Raw genomic sequence first — 21,108 nt, forward strand, 5'->3', positions numbered from 1 at the left:
GTTTTAATCGCCAATTACAATCCTATATATTGTGGATTCTGGATCTAAAGGCACTTTACACTACAGATTCAGAAATCTGTCAGAACATACAGTTGATCCAGTTTTATTTTTACCGAGCTGATTAAAAGTGAGTAGCAGCCCTTTGTATTCTGTTCTCATCTCCAACTGTCATGTACACTTTAGCAACCATAGCATGAATTAGTAAAATTGAGCAGGATGTGTCACACAAATACAAGGAATAAATCCCAAGCCACAGTGTGGAAATTTCACAAAAATACATTTTAGAAGCAGTGCAGAATCAGTTGTTATTGAACGACAATGACAGGAAATAGAAGCATGTGATCTTGCAGTTAAAAACCACAGAATAAACTTGAATGACCATTTTCAGATCCACTACAAAGCATTATCTTCATTATAATGTGAGCCAGGGCGAGTTATGGAACAAAAGTATCTGGAAAAAGCAAGGCAAAACAGGTTAGAAGATTGACACAATGAACATTGGTTAGAGGGTTACTGATAGCATTGCAGCTGAACAAAAGACACAAGAATAATCTACGCAACCTAATGGAATACTGTGCTGATATACGACAGTCCTGGCTAAAGTCTCCAACTAGAACCTGATTTTCACCAGACTAAAGGCTTCTGGGCTGCTTTACGATAAATCTTGTTGTAGTCAATGCCATCACGGTTACACTTCTCTTCCATAGGCTCGAATCACTTGGAATTCTTTCAATACTTGGTTGTGCCATTTTATTTTAAACCCCATTAAAACCAGTCCACCAGGGTATACTTTTTATATATCAAGTGCTGAACTGTGTTTAGCTAAATGTTTTCTTATTACCCAACAGACCCTGAAGTATTTACTTTCTAATTGAATTGCATCATTGTATTAACCCATTTAGGTCTTCGGCATCATGGTCGTTTAACAGTCAAGAAAATGCACAGGAAACTGTTCTATGTTCTTGAGTCCCTTGCTCAGCCCTTGCTAGTTAGGCCTGAATTGTACAAATGGGGTGCGGTGCGCCTTAATGCTCAACATGCTAAAACAGCATAACACAGCTTTCACCAACCAAAAACTGAGTTTTATCATTCATATTAATTGCCTTTGTTTTAGGATTCACACAGTTGGAAACTAATTGTGTATAAACATAACATTATACTGCAGTGATTTTGCAGCAATGCTTTCAAGTAGAACAATTAGCATTGCAGTTGATTCAAATCACAAAGGACATAAAAGGTTGCTTTCCTCCAGTCAAACTTGCGATATTAGAGTGTACTCTCGAATTAAATTCTCATCATTCCCTCTATAGTCAGGTTAATATTTTAATATATTCTACACAAAACTGTGCAAGTATTTTCTACGGTTTAATATGTATGTATATCTTTAAAGTTAGTTGCTGACTGGTGCAAACCTTCTTGGATTCCATAGACTTTTCATTCTGAAGGTGAAGATCTAATGCTTGTGTTCGTGCCACTATTTTTTCAGAAATTTCCCTGAATGATCTCTGTAGCTCATTTAATAGTCTAAGCAACTGTCTGCTTTGCTGAGGAGTTAAGTCTTGGGCACGTTCAGAAATAAAGAACTGAATATCAAAAGCTGCATCATCAATATCTGTTTTAGTGCGTGACAGTGATTGTTTCAGCTCCTAGGGGGAGAGAGAGGAAGAACAAATTAATATGAATTTGAATCTCAAAGAGTGATTACACAAATTTTAGAATTGAAGAAAATACTTTAAACACATAAATGAAAACATTGTTTTCTTTTAGAAAAACAAAAAGGCAATTCCAATGCTTAGATTCAGTAATTATGCCATAACGGAGTTGCATACACCCAAGATGAAATTTACAGTACTTTACCAAAGATTCTTACTTTGATATTCTCTAAAACCTATTGAGAAGGGCTGTCAAGTAGTACAATAATACTTAACCAATTTCTATCAATGACTTAATATGTGACCCCTCAGGTGATTTGCTAATAAGCAATTTGCCTTAATGAGAACTCTGGCTTCTTTTAAATTTCAATGCATCCTTGCATTTACAACGCCATGACTGCCTGTAAATGGTATTGAAGTTCAAAGGAAACCAGAATAGCCAGGTAAACAGCTAATGAAAACAACCAAATTGGAGGTTGAAATGGAATGGAGTGCTGTTCAATATAACATATTCACACGACAGGTATTAGGAAACCTGCTATATTAGGATTTGGTATTTAACAATACAGCAGAACTTAATGAACTTAGAAACAATAATACTTGTGCAGTAATAATAATAATCTTTATTATTGTCACAAGTAGGCTTACATTAACACTGCAATGAAGTTACTGTGAAAAGCCCCTAGTCGCCACATGCCTGTTCGGGTACACAGAGGGAGAATTCAGAATGTCACAATTACCTAATAGCACATCTTTCGGGACTTGTGGGAGGAAACCGGAGCACCCGGAAGAAATCCACGCAGAAACGGGGAGAACGTGCAGACTCCGCAGAGACAGTGACCCAAGCCGGGAATCAAACCTGGGATCCTGGCGCTGTGAAGCCATAGTGCTATCCACTATGTTACCATGCTACCCATAAAGAGGACCAATTGTTTTAAGGTCAATGTCAAAAATGTAAGACACTTTGGAAGAACAAACTAGACATGCAAACGTGAAAATTGATGGGTAGCTGATCAATCTAACTTGTTCAAAGACTTCAAAGAAAGATTTTAGCACAATATAATGAGAAAAGTGGAACTAGATATTGAACAGAAGGAGAATAATTGTTTTTAGAATGCTTTAATTCAAGTTAAAATAAATAAATAAATACAAGAGGTTATACTGAAGTAACACGGAAAGAAAATATACGATGAGAAATAAACATCAAGAATGCAGCAGGTAAATAAGGTGGTCAGAAACAAGCAAAGCAAAATAATTCGAAAAGGCAGAAGAAAATAAAGTGTGCAAGATTGGAATTCAGTCTTGTTAATCTATTATCTACAATGAGGAAAAAAAACTACTTGCACATTTCACAGGACGTTATCATTGTTCGTATCTAAGCAACACAAGAGCTCATAGAGCATTGGTTTGCAACTTTTGCTGCTTTCTTAAGATGATTATTTAGCTCAACGGATACATGTTTGCTTGGAATTCTAGAAGGCATTTGATAAAGTTCCATAGTGGAGCCATCCAAAGACAACTAAAACTTATGAAATTAGTGCAAATTATCCAGTTGGATTAAAGTGGTTTGGCAGAAGGTGATAATTACACACATTTCTGCCTGCAGGCATTGCCTGATGTAGTTCATTCCAGATTGCCTATTATATGCACTATTAAAGAAAGCTCAATGTTAGGAGAGTTCTCCAATAATTTAGACAATTTGCTGAAGGTACCAAGCTATGGGATCAAGTGATGAATTGGACAAATTAAACAGATACAAAATGTCAATGGGTTTTAATGCAGATAACCATTAATTAAAAACACAATCTGGAAATATGAATGAAAGCCTTTTAACAAAAACTGAAAAAGAATTCAAATTCAACCATTTCACCAAAAGTATTCAATCAATAAAAAGTAATTTGAAACATGGTTTGCCAAGATCTAGGATGTTACTTGAGGGTGTCTATTAGAAAACAAATATCTGTTCTTGAATGTTGTATAATATAAAAAAGTAGTTAGAACATGATGCAAATTTGGTCTTCATGGAAGGCGTCCACAACAATGGCTGAGAAATATTTATCCAAGAAATTTAAACTAATTGCATGGCATGGACAAAGGGAGGAGAAACCATATTTTTTTAAAAACTTAGGCTAGGACAGAGAGTTCAAAGATTTGCATGCAAAATAACCAAGTGGGAGGAAAATATAACAGCTGCTTCCTCAGGTTTCCAAAGAGAAAATCTACCTTTGGTTATCTATATCATGGGCATGAACTGCTGATCTTTGTAATTCATTATTCTAGTTTTAAACTATTGCTTCATGAAACAGATGTGTTCTGGTGGAAAGATGTTTTAGTCAGGAAATCATCTGTGGGAAAGCTACATTTGCTATACCAAAGCCATTAATTAAAATTTAATTTAACTTTTTGGAATGTTCCTCTGGTTTGTGATGTTATTTTTGTATTGCATACATGTTATTTACTTGTGAGCTAATTTGAAATGAGGGGGTCAGTCGCTTACCTTATATTGCTGTAGATTCTGTTTCAAGGCCATAATATCTTTTGAAGTCTCGGATTCTATCTTATACACAGATTGTGTGGTTTGAATTAGTAACTCCATAAGTGCTCCTTGTTTTTTTTGGAGCTGCTCATACTCTGTGATTACCTTTGACTGAAAACAAAGAAAGCATGTTAGTGCTGTACACTTTTTTTTTTTAATAAATATTTTATTGAAAATTTTTGGTCAACCAACACAGTACATTGTGCATCCTTTACACAACATTATAACAACACAGATAACAATGACCTATTTTATATAAACAAAAAACAAAAAATAAATATTAAATAACAAAAATGAAAACTAGCCCTAATTGGCAACTGCCTTGTCACAAGCTACACCCCCCCCGCCCACCCCCCCCCCATCCCTCCACCCCCCCCAAATCCTGGGCTGCTGCTGCTGCCTTCTTTTTTCCCCCATCTATCTATCCGCAAGATATTCGACGAACGGTTGCCACCGCCTGGTGAACCCTTGAGCCGACCCCCTTAGGACGAACTTAATCCGCTCTAGCTTTATGAACCCCGCCATGTCATTTATCCAGGCCTCCACCCCCGGGGGCTTGGCTTCTTTCCACATTAACAATATCCTGCGCCGGGCTACTAGGGACGCAAAGGCCAAAACATCGGCCTCTCTCGCCTCCTGCACTCCCGGCTCTTGTGCAACCCCAAATATAGCCAACCCCCAGCTTGGTTCGACCCGGACTCCTACTACTTTTGAAAGCGCCTTTGTCACCCCCACCCAAAACCCCTGTAGTGCCGGGCATGACCAAAACATATGGGTATGATTCACTGGGCTTCTCGAGCACCTCGCACACCTATCCTCCACCCCAAAAAATTTACTGAGCCGTGTTCCAGTCATATGTGCCCTGTGTAATACCTTAAACTGAATCAGGCTTAGCCTGGCACACGAGGACGACGAGTTTACCCTGCTTAGGGCATCTGCCCACAGCCCCTCCTCGATCTCCTCCCCTAGCTCTTCTTCCCATTTCCCTTTTAGTTCATGCACCATAGTCTCCCCTTCGTCCCTCATTTCCCTATATATATCTGACACCTTACCATCCCCCACCCATGTCTTTGAGATCACTCTGTCCTGCACCTCTTGTGTCGGGAGCTGCGGGAATTCCCTCACCTGTTGCCTCGCAAAAGCCCTCAATTGCATGTACCTGAATGCATTCCCTTGGGGCAACCCATATTTCTCGGTCAGCGCTCCCAGACTTGCGAACTTCCCATCCACAAATAGATCTTTCAGTTGCGTTATTCCTGCTCTTTGCCACATTCCATATCCCCCATCCATTCCCCCCGGGGCAAACCGATGGTTGTTTCTTATCAGGGACCCCCCCAATGCTCCGGTCTTTCCCCTATGTCGTCTCCACTGTCCCCAAATCTTCAGTGTAGCTACCACCACCGGGCTTGTGGTGTAGTTCCTCGGTGAGAACGGCAATGGGGCTGTCACCATAGCCTGCAGGCTAGTCCCCCTACAGGACGCCCTCTCTAATCTCTTCCACGCCGCTCCCTCCTCCTCTCCCATCCACTTACTCACCATTGAAATATTAGCGGCCCAATAGTACTCACTTAGGCTCGGTAGTGCCAGCCCCCCCCTATCCCTACTACGCTGTAAGAATCCCTTCCTCACTCTCGGAGTCTTCCCGGCCCAAACAAAACCCATGATGCTCTTTTCTATCCTTTTAAAAAAAGCCTTCGTGATCACCACCGGGAGGCACTGAAACACAAAGAGGAATCTCGGGAGGACCACCATCTTAACCGCCTGCACCCTCCCTGCCATTGACAGTGCTACCATATCCCATCTCTTGAAATCTTCCTCCATCTGTTCCACCAACCGCGTTAAATTTAGCCTGTGCAATGTGCCCCAATTCTTAGCTATCTGGATCCCCAGGTAACGAAAGTCTCTTGTTACCTTCCTCAACGGTAGGTCCTCTATTTCTCTACTCTGCTCCCCTGGATGCACCACAAACAGCTCACTCTTCCCCATGTTCAATTTATACCCTGAAAAATCCCCAAACTCCCCAAGTATCCGCATTATTTCTGGCATCCCCTCCGCCGGATCCGCCACATATAGTAGCAAATCATCCGCATACAAAGATACCCGGTGTTCTTCTCCTCCCCTAAGTACTCCCCTCCATCTCTTGGAACCCCTCAGCGCTATCACCAGGGGCTCAATCGCCAGTGCAAACAGTAATGGGGACAGAGGACATCCCTGCCTTGTCCCTCTATGGAGCCGAAAATATGCCGATCCCCGTCCATTCGTGACCACACTCGCCACTGGGGCCCTATACAATAGCTGCACCCATCTAACATACCCCTCTCCAAAACCAAATCTCCTCAACACCTCCCACAAATAATCCCATTCCACTCTATCAAATGCTTTCTTGGCATCCATCGCCACTACTATCTCCGTTTCACCCTCTGGTGGGGCCATCATCATTACCCCTAACAGCCTCCGTATATTCGTGTTCAGCTGTCTCCCCTTCACAAACCCAGTTTGGTCCTCGTGGACCACCCCCGGGAGGCATTCCTCTATTCTCATTGCCATTACCTTGGCCAGGACTTTGGCATCCACATTTAGGAGGGAAATTGGTCTGTAGGACCCGCATTGTAGCGGGTCCTTTTCCTTCTTTAAGAGAAGCGATATCGTTGCTTCAGACACAGTCGGGGGCAGTTGTCCCCTTTCCTTTGCCTCGTTAAAGGTCCTCGTCAGTACCGGGGCGAGCAAGTCCAAATATTTTCTGTAGAATTCAACTGGGAATCCGTCCGGTCCCGGGGCCTTTCCCGTCTGCATGTTCCTAATTCCTTTCACCACTTCTTCTACCTTGATCTGTGCTCCCAGTCCCACCCTTTCCTGCTCTTTAACCTTGGGAATTTCCAGCCGATCCAAAAAGTCCATCATTCTCTCCCTCCCATCCGGGGGTTGAGCTTCATATAATTTTTTATAAAATGTCTTGAACACTTCATTCACTCTCTCCGCTCCCCGCTCCATCTCTCCTTCCTCGTCCCTCACTCCCCCTATTTCCCTCGCTGCTCCCCTTTTCCTCAATTGGTGTGCCAGCAATCTGCTCGCCTTCTCCCCATATTCATACTGTACACCCTGCGCCTTCCTCCATTGTGCCTCTGCAGTGCCTGTAGTCAGCAAGTCAAATTCCACATGCAGCCTTTGCCTTTCCCTGTACAATCCCACCTCCGGTGCTTCCGCATATTGTCTGTCCACCCTCAAAAGTTCTTGCAGCAACCGCTCCCGTTCCTTACTCTCCTGCTTCCCTTTATGTGCCCTTATTGCTATCAGCTCCCCCCTAACCACCGCCTTCAACGCCTCCCAGACCACTCCCACCTGGACCTCCCCATTGTCATTGAGTTCCAAGTACTTTTCAATACATCCCCTCACCCTTCGGCACACCCCCTCATCCGCCATTAGTCCCATGTCCATTCTCCAGGGTGGGCGCCCTCCTGTTTCCTCCCCTATCTCCAAGTCCACCCAGTGTGGGGCATGACCCGAAATGGCTATAGCCGTATATTCCGTTCCCCTCACCTTCGGGATCAATGCCCTACCCAGCACAAAAAAGTCTATGCGCGAATAGACTTTATGGACACAGGAGAAAAACGAGAACTCCTTACTCCTAGGTCTACTGAATCTCCACGGGTCCACACCTCCCATCTGCTCCATAAAATCTTTAAGCACCTTGGCTGCTGCCGGCCTCCTACCAGTCCTGGACTTCGACCTATCCAGCCCTGGTTCCAACACCGTGTTAAAGTCTCCCCCCATTATCAGCTTTCCCGTCTCTAGGTCCGGAATGCGTCCTAGCATTCGCCTCATAAAGTTGGCATCATCCCAGTTCGGGGCATACACGTTTACCAAAACCACCATCTCTCCCTGTAGTTTGCCACTCACCATCACGTATCTGCCCCCGTTATCCGCCACTATAGTCTTTGCCTCGAACATTACCCGCTTCCCCACTAATATAGCCACCCCCCTGTTTTTCGCATCCAGCCCCGAATGGAACACCTGCCCCACCCATCCTTTGCGCAGCCTAACCTGGTCTATCAGTTTCAGGTGCGTTTCCTGTAACATAACCACATCTGCTTTAAGTTTCTTAAGGTGTGCGAGTACTCGTGCCCTCTTTATCGGCCCATTGAGCCCTCTCACGTTCCACGTCATCAGCCGAGTTGGGGGGCTCCCCCCCCCCCCCCCTTGCCGATTAGCCATCATCTTTTTCCAGCTTCTCAACCAGTTCCCACGCAGCTGTATCTCCCCCAGGCGGTGCCCCCCCGCCCATCCTCTCCCGTACCCACTCCCCCCTTTCCCCAGCAGCAGCAACCCAGTAATTCCCCCCTCCCACCCCCCCCCCGCTAGCGTAATTACTCCCCCCATGTTGCTCCCAGAAGTCAGCAAACTCTGGCTGACCTCGGCTTCCCCCCGTGACCACGGCTCGCACCGTGCGACGCCCCCTCCTTCCTGCTTCTCTATTCCCGCCATAATTATCATAACGCGGGAACCAAGCCCGCGCTTCTCCCTCGGCCCCACCTCCCATGGCCAACGCCCCATCTCCTCTCCCTCCCCACCTCCCCCCATCACCACCTGTGGGAGAAAGAAAAGTTACCATACCGCAGGATTGGAACATAAAACCCCTCTTCGCCCCCCACATTCGCCCCATCACTTTGTCCAAACGTTCTTTTTAATAATCCACTCATTCCAGTTTTTCTTCTACAATAAAAGTCCACGCTTCATCCGCCGTCTCAAAGTAGTGGTGCCTCCCTTGATATGTGACCCACAGTCTTGCCGGTTGCAGCATTCCAAATTTTATCTTCCTTTTATGAAGCACCGCCTTGGCCCGATTAAAGCTCGCCCTCCTTCTCGCCACCTCCGCACTCCAGTCTTGATAAACGCGGATCACCGCGTTCTCCCATTTACTGCACCGAGTTTTCTTCGCCCATCTAAGGACCATTTCTCTATCCTTAAAATGGAGGAATCTCACCACTATGGCTCTGGGAGTTTCTCCTGCTCTCGATCCTCGCACCATAACACGGTACGCTCCCTCCACCTCCAACGGACCCGTCGGGGCCTCCGCTCCCATTAACGATTGCAGCATCGTGCTCACATATGCCCCGACGTCCGCCCCCTCCACACCTTCAGGAAGACCAAGAATCCTCAGGTTGTTCCTCCTTGCATTGTTTTCCAGTGCCTCCAACCTCTCCACACATCGTTTCTGATGTGCCTCCTGTATCTCCGTCTTCACCACCAGGCCCTGTATATCGTTCTCATTCTCGGCTGCTTTCGCCTTCACGACCCGAAGCTCCTGCTCCTGGGTCTTTTGTTCCTCCTTTAGCCCTTCGATCGCCTGTAGTATCGGGGCCAACAACTCTTTCTTCATTTCCTTTTTTATCTCCTCCACGCAGCATTTCAAGAACTCTTGTTGTTCAGGGCCCCATATGAAACTGCCACCTTCCGACGCCATCTTGGTTTTTGCTTGCCTTCCTTGCCGCTGTTCCAAAGGATCCGCTGCAATCCGGCCACTTTCCTCTCCTTTTTCCATCCGTGTCCAGGGGGAATACCCTTCTGGTTTACCGCACGGTGTTTTTAGCCGTTAAAATTGCCGTTGGGGCTCCTATCAAGAGCCCAAAAGTCCGTTCCACCGGGAGCTGCCGAAACGTGCGACTTAGCTGGTCATCGCCGCACCCGGAAGTCCAGTGCTGTACACTTTTGACATGCAATATCCTAACTATCCTGTTTAGAAAATGATCATCTCCTCCTCCCCTTTCCCAAGCTGCTATTACTCTTATACAAAAACATCTTCTTAATCTGAACAATTTTTTGCTAGATATCCACAATTTCTAAAACCTATTGATTATATAAAGAGATTATTACAATTTCAAATCCCAAGTTATTTTCTTTATACTGAAGAACTTTTCAATGAGTTAGCCATAGAGCATAGAAAGAGATCCCTCAGTCCATAGTGTTTGCACAGGCCATCAAGTACCTAACTATTTTAATTCCATTTTCTAGCACTTGGTCCATTGCTTTGAATGCTATGGGGCTGGATTCTCCACTCCCACGCCGAAGTGGCCGCGCCGTCGTGAACGGCGCGAGGTTCACGACGGCGCAGAACGGCCCCGGTCCCGACCGATTCAGGCCCTGACAATGGGCCAGGATTGGGGCCGCGTCATCTACACGTGCCAGGCCTTGTCGCCCGTGTAAAAGCGGCGCCGCATAGATGACGCGGCCGGCGCCACCTAACGGGCGTCATCCGCGCATGCGCGGGTTGGCCGGCGCCAACCCGCGCATGCGTGGTTGTCGTCCTCTCTAAATCCGCCCCGCAAGAAGATGGGGGACGGATCTTGCGGGGCCGCGGAAGGAAGGAGGTCCTCCTTCAGAGAGGACGGCCCGACGATCGGTGGGCACCGATCGCGGGCCACCCCACATTCCAGGTGAAGCCCGGTGCAGGATCCCCCCTCGCCCCCCCACAGGCCGCCCCCCCCAGCGTTCACGCACCGCTCACGACTGCAGCAACCAGGTGTGGACGGCGCCGGGGGGAACCTGCCGTTTTGGCCTGGCCGCTCGGCCCATCCGGGCCTCAGAATAGCGGGGGCGCCGGAGAATCGCCATTTTGGGTGTCTCCGGCGATTATCCGGCCTGCGAAACTCGACCGGGCCGTTCCCGCCACTTGGGAGAATCGTGGGAGGGCGTCCCCGGAAATTTTGGTTGCCCAGGCGATTCTCCCAACCGGCGTGGGAGTGGAGAATCGTGCCCATGGTGTTTCAAATGCTCATTCAAGTGCTTCCTCATCCACAACCTTTGATCGTGTTTTGCTTAGTACTAACAAATCTGTTTTTTCCATTAACATAATTAGAGTGTAACAAGTCAATTCCTGATGAAGTTTGTTTTTGAAGATCTGCCCAATAGTCTGATTGACTATCGTTAAAACTCAGTCAAGTCAAGTGAGTTTAAGAGGCAAGCAAGCAGATCTTTTAGCTTCATAATTGGCAGTTTAGGTACTTTTCAGGCCACCCAATAAACCCATTTGACAGCTAAATGAATTGCACTCTTATTCCGGAATTAAAATTTTAGTCAGAGTACATTCCAAAACACATTCAGTACCAGTCATCGTCCACTTATCTCACTGAACGAGTGCATAGTGCACTAGCATAGTTGACAAATAGTGGTGAATTACTGCCATCATAAGGTTGGCAATGATACAGGTTTAAACAACATATTGTGCCCAGATGGTGCAAAATTGGTCAAATCTTAATTTTACAGTAGGTATTTCACAGAAATTATATAAGATGAATACTTCATCATCAGATATCTACAATTCAATGGAGTCAAGGGTTCAGGGGAAGCAAAAAGGAAAATTAAGTTGAGACCATAACCAAATTGCCTACTCCTGTTCCTAAATCCTATGTAATTGTACTGATGAATCACATTTAATCAGGTTTGCTTTAATTATGCTGAACACATTCAAATTCAAGATGATTCAAGGAAAAGTCTTTGAATAAGATTCTCTCATTCAGTTAATGTAGCAACCTAGCCAACGGTTTCTCTCTTTTAATTTTTCCCACCTTAGCACATTATGTTCAAACAAAAATTCTTTCACAACTTTCAACACAATGGGCGGGATTCTCCGACCCCCCCGCCGGGTCGGAGAACTGCCGGGGGGTGGCAGGAATCCCGCCCCGACGCCGGCTGCCATATTCTCCGGCGTCGTTTTTCCAGGCGGGGGCGGGATTTACGCCACGCCGGTCGGGGACCGTTGGCAGCGCCATCCCCCGGCAATTCTCCAGGCCCCGATGGGCTGAGCGGCTGTCCGTTTTTGGCCAGTCCCGCCGGCGTGGGTTACGGATGGTCCCACACGGCCGGACCTGGCAGGTAAGTCCTCGGGGGGATCCGACCCCGGGGGAGGCCCCTCACGATGGCCCGCGATTGGAGCCCAGTGATCGGCGGGCGGGCCTGTTCCATTGGAGCACTTCTGCCTTCTGCGCCGGCTCCTGTAGGGCTCCGCCATGGCCGGCGCGGAGAAGAGAACCCCCCGCGCATGCGCCAAAATTAGCCGGCCGGTCTGCGCATGCCCGGAACAACGCCGGCGGTTCCGCGCATGCGCAAGATCACGCCACCTCTTAGGCACATGCGCGAATTTATGCAGTCCCTTCGGCGCCAGCTGGAGCGGCGCCAACCCCTCCGGCATCCACCTAGCCCCCGAAAGTGCGGAGAATTCTGCACTTTCGGGGGCTGTTGACACTGGAGTGGTTGGCGCCGGTTCTTCCGTCGGCATGGGGACTTAGTCCCCCAGAAGGGAGCATCCCGCTGAATATCTTCTAACTGGTACAAAATTTAATTACCATAGCCTAGGGTTAAGTTTTTTTTTAAATGACAAATTGCGCCCTAAGCGGAGACTCAAACAATTTATATAATTTGTTACAGATTCCATGGAAAACCATTTATTGAAGCTCAACATGACTATGATGCATCACGATTTTTGATTATGAAAGCAGAGATAAATATTAATTCGGATTTATGTGGAGATTGCACTAGCTGAATAAAGTAGCTTAAGTGATAGTGTAGTGACTGCAAATATGAAGTGTTGGGTTTGCAACAATTTACCCAACTTTAAACAACGATCTTCACCAATGGTTAATCATCAATTCCCATGAGTTATTGCCATCCTTACACCGGTTATCTTTTGAATAGACTGCATACTAATCAAACAAATACTGTAGCAAGTAGATGGCCTCCAGTGTTTGATGAAGGATAACATATAAATGAAGCGGTAAATAAATTAAGCTTTTTAAATATTATGGTTCAAATTATATGTAGATGAAATCTAAAATAATAACAATATTTAATGCTCATTTTACAACATTCTTTCACATAGCTCACTTTCTCAGTTGCCAGCGTGTTTGTCAAAGTTCCATGCCAGGCTTTTGACACCTCACGGACTGAAGTAAATGATATTTGCAAATTCTTTGAGTCTTTCTCAAGTGCTTTCAATAACTGTTTCGGCACATGTTGTGTGCATCCTTCGAGTATGTTATTGACTGATGCCAGTTCTTGATCAATCAAGATTGATAGTTCCTCCAGTTCTACTTCAAAATCCTGAAAATGCAGGATAAGTTACCAAAACTCATTACCGTTCAATAAAAATATTCACAAAAAGCTAACTGAAACAAGCAGACAAAAGAAAATTTGTGACATAATTTAACAACTAAATTTGAGCAAACTTTACTGAAGATGTATGTGGAAAGAATTCAATCTTATAAAAGATAATTCTGAATGATTAAGCACCATGTACTAACCTCTGCCAAGCCGAATTGTTCATGAAGCATGGCAAGGTTGCTACCAGCTGATTGTTGCTGCTTCAGTCTGACCTCCACATCCAGTACGAGAGAGAGGTAAGTGACAAGATTCTCATCATGCTCCAGGCAATGATGTTTACTGTATACAGGCTGGTGACACAGGCAACAAACAAATCAAACATACTTGCATATTTAAAAATCATTAGTCAAATCTACTGGAGACAATTTTAATTTGCACTGATTTTAAATAATTAATTTTGATTGCAATGCTGACAAGAGGGAGTTCATGTTGAACTGTAGCAATAAGTGGAAGATTAGGATAACTGCAAGCATTTTAACAGTAGTGTAGGGCAAAATAGTTAATGTCTTAGAAGGTTAAGATGGAAAAAGTAACTTTCTATCTTTCCTTTAATCGTTCAAAATAAATTATTCTCTACATATCAAAATATTAACTCTCCCAACCTACAAGGTCAACCAGAGGAAGAGAGAGCACTAAACTCTGTAGTTAAAGCACTAAGACTGCAATATTTATTTTGGAACTTTAACAAAAGAATAATCTAAAAGAGCTTCAAGTAGATGAAGATTGAACACTGAATGCAACTCGGAGTGAGAAGTTATGATCAAAGGTATGGTTGGAAATCTGGAAAGAGAAACCATTTAGTTCAGCTACATTGGCTGCATTGATATTATCACGTGAGAGTACCTTTAAGAAATGTGTTTATATTACTGCAGTGATGTCAGAGAGTGGGTGGAGCTAGGCTGTCAGCTTTTTACTTTTGTTTTAGGCTGTTTGCTGCAGGGTGTGTTTTAGTTTTGTTTTCAGAGCTGGATAGCTGCAGTCACAGCCAGAAGGTGTATTAGTGTCTCCCTCTGTAATTTAAAGACTGTAAATCGATCCTGGTGATGGAAAACTAACAGTAGTGACTTTAACCTGATGTGCTTCTGGTAAAAGGTGTTTTAAGTCTAATGGATGTTAAAAGGAACGCTTAAAGGATTACTTAGTGTTGTATTCTTTGGGGGTTGTATTTGAATTAATGGTTGCTAAGATGTTCACTGTATGTTTTAAAAAGGTTAACTTGAGTTCACAGAATAAACATTGTTTTGCTTTAAAAAATACTTTTCCATTTCAGCTGTACCACTCCTGTAGAGTGGGCCATGTGCTCCCCATACCACAATCTATTAAAAGTTGTGAGTCAGGTGAACACCATGATACATTTTGGGGTTCTCTAAACCCTGGCCCATAACAAATTGGGGGCTCGAGGGGATAAAAGTCTATCTATTGGATTGGCTTAGTGAACGTAAAGACAGTGAGGGGTGAGCATAATGTGGTTGCTTTTCAGGTGTGGTATTTTAGTTTAAGTAGGGAGTGTGTTGTGGACAATGGCTCTTTCAGAGGCTCTGAAGTGTTTGGGGGTGGAGACGGTCACACGCAGTACCTTACGGACAGAGGATAAAAAGACTGTGAGATTTGGCAAAAACATTGCAGTTAACATTACCTGACAAAATGCGAAAAGATGGACTTCCGGTGGCGGCAATGAGTGAGTGAGCCGCACATTCGGTGGCTCTCACTCTGGCGGGATTGGAGGACCTGGTTCCCTGGTTTTGCGGGGATGTGAAAGGATGGCCACGGGCGGCGAAGGAGCGAGCAGAGCTGCATGGAACTGCAGGAGAGCAGAAAGCAGCGCAAACGGGAGAGGAAGGGACAAAGGCAAGGTGCAGGGGAAGCTGACCCTGGAGCAAAGATGGCGGACCAGTGGACCTCGGACCCAGTGATCCAGCAGGCGCTGGAAAACATGCTGCAGGTGATAAAGAGCAGTTTTGAATCGCTGAAGCGGGATAACTTGGACCCACTTCAGAAGGCAGTGGATCAGCTGAACCAGAGATTGGATGCCCAGGACGAAAAAGGTAAAGAGCTGGGGGAGCAGGCGGACACGCAGACGATTGCTGCGCTAGAAGTCGACGGGTTGAAGGAGAGACAGAGGAGACTGCTGGAAAGAGTAGAGGAGCTGGAAAATAGAGCCCGTAGACAAAATCTGAGGATCATCGGCCTGCCGGAGGGGGCGGAGGGAGCTGATGCCACAACGTTCGTGGCTGGCCTGTTGATGCAGCTGATGGGGGCTGAAGCCTGTCCGTGACCGCCGGAGCTGGAGGGGGCACACAGAGTACAGGCGAGACAGGTGCGTCCGGCGGGGGCCCCCCCGTCCGATGGTGATTAGGTTCCACAGGTTTGTGGAGAAGGAGCGGGTGCTGTAGTGGGCAAAGAGCGTTAAGAGCAGCACGTGGAATAACAGTGTCCTTCGCATTTACCAGGACCTAAGCCAGGAGGTGGCCAGGCGGCGAGCAGCCTTTAAACAAGTTAAGGAGGTGTTGTTCAAAAAGCACATGAAGTTTGGTTTGCTCTTCCCGGCCCGTCTTTGGGTTACGCACCAGGGCCAACACCACTACTTCTCCGAGCCTGAAGCAGCGATGGACTTTGGGAGGGATCAGGGGCTGGTCTCGAAAAAAGGACCCACGGATGCAAGCTAGGGTACGAGAATTACTGGTTGAAGGGATGCCTACTGTGCCTGGACTGCAGGTCGACTGTTTACTGCGTTAAAGGTGCCTTGTGGTGTATTAGGGTGGCAATTTTCGGGGTTTCGGAAGACCCGGGCATCCAGGGGGAGAAAGAGGCAGATGTTCTGGCCTTTGCTTCCCTAATCGCCCGGCGGCGAATACTGCTGGCATGGAGGGACTCAAAACCCCCGAAGACCGAACTATGGCTTTCGGACATGTCAAGTTTTCTGGGTATGGAAAAAATTAAGTTCGCCTTGAGGAGATCTGTACTGGGGTTCGCCCGAAGGTGGCAACCATTCATCGACTTCTTCGCAGGAGAGTGAACATCAGCAAGGGGGGGGGGGGGGGGGGAGAAGAGGGGGGAGGGGGGAGATTAGAGTAGAGTAGGAGGGATAAATAGGTGGGTTGTGTCTTGGGGAGAGGTGCAGGCATGTGCAGTATGGTTTGAAGTAGTGGTTTTATATTGATGTTTGCACATTTCTGTTATCTGTAACTGTTTACAATGCCAAAAAATACCTCAATAAAATTGTTTGTTAAAAAAAAAGGAGAAAAGATGAAGTCATTATGGCGGTGGCTAAGCATTTAAAGTTGCTTGAGATACAGTTTGACTCAAAGAACAAAACAAAGAACAAAGAAATGTACAGCACAGGAACAGGCCCTTCGGCCCTCCAAGCCCGTGCCGACCATACTGCCCGACTAAACTACAATCTTCTACACTTCCTGGGTCCGTATCCTTCTATTCCCATCCTATTCATATATTTGTCAAGATGCCCCTTAAATGTCCCTATCGTCCCTGCTTCCACTACCTCCTCCGGTAGCGAGTTCCAGGTACCCACTACCCTCTGCGTAAAAAACTTGCCTCGTACATCTACTCTAAACCTTGCCCCTCTCACCTTAAACCTATGCCCCCTAGTAATTGACCCCTCTACCCTGGGGAAAAGCCTCTGACGATCCACTCTGTCTATGCCCCTCATAATTTTGTAGACCTCTATCAGGTCGCCTCTCAACCTCCTTCGTTCCAGTGAGAACAAACCGAGTTTATTCAATCGCTCCTCATAGCTTATGCCCTCCATACCAGGCAACATTCTGGTAAATCTCTTCTGCACCCTCTCTAAAGCCTCCACATCCTTCTGGTAGTGTGGCGACCAGAATTGAACACTATACTCCAAGTGTGGCCTAACTAAGGTTCTATACAGCTGCAACATGACTTGCCAATTCTTATGCTCAATGCCCCGGCCAATGAAGGCAAGCATGCCGTATGCCTTCTTGACTACCTTGAAATGGCAAAAATTCAGTTACAAATTAAACAAATGGAACATGAGAAAGAATTAAAGCAGTTTGAATATGAAAGAGAGAGAGAGGAAAAAGAAGAGAGAGAGAGGAAAAAGAGAGAGAAGAAAGGAAAACAAAAAGAATAGCAGAACAAAAAGAAAAAGGAAGATACAGATCAGGGAAAAAGATAAAGAGAGAGAGTTTGAACTTCAGAAAATGGCCATGAAACATGACAGTCAGTTAAAATTGGCAGACGTAAAAGGAAACGTACAGTTGGTGGATAGTGATGAGGATATTGAGAAAGAGCATCAAAGTCTTGGTGGGGATCTATTTAAATATGTCCAAGCATTGCCAAGGTTTAATGAGAATGAGGTAGAAGCCGTTTTCATTTCATTTGAGAAGGGGGCTAAACAAATGAAATGGCCACAGGACTTGTGGGTATTACTGATTCAAGCAAACCTGGTAGGTAGGGCTAGTGAATTGTTTGCATCACTACCTGAGGAGGTATATGGGACGTATGAGGTGGTGAAAAAATTCATCTTAGGTGCATATGAACTAGTGCCTGAAGCCTACAGCCAAAGGTTTAGAAATTTAAGGAAAGAATTTGATCAAACATACGTGGAGTTTGAAAGGATGAAACAGAGTAATTTTGATAGGTGGATAAGGGCTTTGAAAATAGACCAAATGTATGAAGCACTCAGAGAAATTACACTTTTGGAGGAGTTTACAAATTCAATTCTTGATGTAGTGAGAATTCATGTGGAAGAGCAGTTGGTTAAAACTGCGAGACTGGCAGCAGAAATGGCAGATGATTATGAATTAGTTCATAAATCAAAGCTTGGTTTCCGACATCAGTTTCAGCCTGTGAGGGATAGAAACTGGGGACATGAGAAATACTCAAGTGGTAAAGGTAAAGGTGATCTGATGGGAGATAATGAGTGTACCACAGATTAAAAAAGAAATCCAGGAGAGTGGAAAAGAAATTAAAAGTTTCAAATGTTTTCACTGTAATAAACTAGGCCATGTAAAGTCACAGTGTTGGTGGTTGAAGAAGCACTGGGAAGGCTGATGTGGTAAAACAGGATAAGACAGCGGGGTTTGTTAAAGTGGTAAAGGAAAGCCCAAGTGAAGCAAAGGAGGTGCAAAAGATTGTACAGCCTGATCAAGAGGTGATTGATAAGAAGGTGCCAGATCTCTTTAAAGAATTTACTTGTGTGGGTAAAGTTTACTCAAGTGTATCAGGAGGAGCAGGTAAAGAAGTCACAATTTAGAGATACGGGAGCTAGTCAAACTTTAATGGTAAGAGATGAGGAGTTGTGTGGTTTGGGAAGAATGTTGCCAGAAAAGGTGGTAATATATGGAATTCAGGGCGAGAGGAGTAGTGTTCCATTATATAAGGTAAGGTTGGAAAGTCCAGTGACAAGTGGTGAAGTGATAGTAGGAGTAATAGAGAAACTATCTTGTCCAGGAATACAGTTTATCTTGGGTAATGATAGAGCTGGATCGCAGGTGGGAGTGATGCCTACGGTGGTTGATAAGCCAGTGGAAAATCAGACAACTGAAGTGTTGAAGGGCGAATATCCTGGGATTTTTCCGGATTGTGTAGTAACAAGGTTGCAAAGTCACAGGTTAAGACAAGAGGAGACATCAAAGAGTGAAGATGTTGAAGTGCAATTATCAGAAACGATTTTGATCAGATGGTTGAAAAAGAACAAGAACAGGTGAAGGATGAGGCGGATATATTTAGTTCAGGAAAATTGGTGGAGTTACAAGATAGAGAAATAAAACGGATGCATCAGAAAGCATACACGGAAGAGGAATGAGTGTATACCAGAGTGTTATTACCGTAAAAGTGATGTCTTGATGAGAAAATGGAGACCTTTACATATGCAGGCGGATGAAAAGTGGGCAGAAGTTCATCAAGTAGAATTGCCGGTAGGGTATAGAAAGGAGATGTTGCCAGTTGCACATAAGGTACCAGTGGGAGGTCATTTGGGAATAAGGAAAACTTGAGCTAAAATCCAAAAACATTTTTATTGGCCTGGACAACAAAGATCTAGTTAAATTTTGTCAATCATGTCACACATGTCCAGTAATAGGGAAACCTCAAGCAGTGATAAAACCAGCGCCCTTAATACTCATTCCAGCATTTGAGGAACCTTTTACAAGGGTCCTAATTGATTGCGTAGGACCGCTTCCTAAAACAAAAAGTGGGAATCAATATCTTTTGACGATAATGGATGAGTCTACTAGGTTTCCAGAGGCCATTCCAGTACGTAATATTACAGCTAAAAAGATTGTGGAGTAGTTACTTAAATTCTTTACTAGATATGGACTACCCACAGAAATACAATCGGATCAAGGATCAAATTTTACCTCAAGGTTATTCAAAGAAGTTATGGATAGCATAGGAATAAAACAATTTAAATCAACTGCGAACCATCCAGAATCGCAGGGCGCATTAGAAAGGTGGCATCAGACATTAAAGATAATGTTGAGGGTTTATTGTCAAGATTATCCAGAGGATTGGGATAAAGGAATTCCATTCGTACTGTTTGCAATTAGGGATGCACCTAATGAATCAACCAAATTTAGTCCTTTTGAACTAATTTTTGGTCATGAGGTAAGAGAACCACTTAAATTGATTAAGGAAAAATTGGTGAGTGAGAAATCAGAACTTACATTATTGGATTACGTGTCAAATTTTAGGGAATGATTAAATAGAGCAGGTGAATTGGCTAGACAGCATTTGAAAGGTGCACAAAATGTGATGAAACGGGTAGCGGACAAGAAATCCAAAGTTCGTAGTTTTGCCAGTGGAGATAAAGTTTTGGTGTTGGCACCAGTGGTAGGTGAACCTTTAAAAGCAAGGTTTTGTGGACCTTATCATAGATTACAATAGAATTTACAGTGCAGAAGGAGACCATTCGGCCCATCGAGTCTGCACCGGCTCTTGGAAAGAGCACCCTACCCAAGGTCAACACCTCCACCCTATCCCCATAACCCAGTAACCCCACCCAACACTAAGGGCAATTTTGGACACCAAGAGCAATTTATCATGGCCAATCCACCTAACCTGCACATCTTTGGACTGTGGGAGGAAACCGGAGCATCCGGAGGAAACCCACACACACACGGGGAGGATGTGCAGACTCCGCACAAACAGTGACCCAAGCCGTAATCGAACCTGGGACCCTGGAGCTGTGCACCGACCCACTTAAGCCCTCACTTCCACCCTATCCCCGTAACCCAATAACCGCTCGGAACCTTTTTTTTGGTCACTATGGGGCAATTTATCATGTCCAATCCACCTAACCTGCCCGTCTTTGGACTATGGGAGGAACCCGGAGGAAACCCACGCAGACACGGGGAGAACGTGAAAACTCCGCACAGACAGTGACCCAGCGGGGAATCGAACCTGGGACCCTGGCGCTGTGAAGCCACAGTGCTATCCACTTGTGCTACCGTGCTGCCCTTATCAGATTGAAAGGAAATTAAGTGAGGTGAATTATGTGGTTAAAAACGCCGGATAGAAGGAAAACTCACCGAGTGTGTCATGTGAATATGCTTAAAAGGTACTTTGAAAGGGAAGGAGAGAAAAAGGAGGAGGTTTTAATGATTCTAACTCAAAGTGACGAACCAAATCCAGATGACTGTGAATTTGACATATCCCAAATTAAATTGGAAAACGAGGATGTTCTTAAAAATTGGGATAAATTGAGTTACCTTCGAGAGGAAAAAACAAACTGACCTGAAGAGTTATTGATATCACATGGGCAAGTTTGTAGAGATAAATTGGGAA

The 21,108-nt window shown here is 45.0% G+C and overlaps 1 protein-coding gene across 28 annotated transcripts in view; it reads right to left on the minus strand.

Moving 5' to 3' along the window:
* The window catches only part of macf1a (microtubule actin crosslinking factor 1a), a 999,246-nt gene that overhangs the window by 280,416 nt on the left and 697,722 nt on the right, over positions 1-21,108 (minus strand). For 23 of the 28 annotated variants that reach the window (XM_072501197.1, XM_072501201.1, XM_072501190.1 and 20 more), the window contains 4 exons: positions 13,482-13,631; positions 13,066-13,281; positions 4,150-4,299; positions 1,413-1,646 (listed from right to left, as the gene is read on the minus strand). The exons of the other annotated variants lie outside the window; for them this stretch is intronic. In XM_072501197.1, the coding sequence (XP_072357298.1) occupies positions 1,413-1,646; positions 4,150-4,299; positions 13,066-13,281; positions 13,482-13,631 (750 nt within the window). The remainder of the gene's footprint in view (positions 1-1,412; positions 1,647-4,149; positions 4,300-13,065; positions 13,282-13,481; positions 13,632-21,108) is intronic. 28 annotated transcript variants of the gene reach the window in all.

The sequence above is a fragment of the Scyliorhinus torazame genome, chromosome 1, assembly GCF_047496885.1.
Source record: "Scyliorhinus torazame isolate Kashiwa2021f chromosome 1, sScyTor2.1, whole genome shotgun sequence".
NCBI classification, from domain to species: Eukaryota; Metazoa; Chordata; class Chondrichthyes; order Carcharhiniformes; family Scyliorhinidae; genus Scyliorhinus; species Scyliorhinus torazame.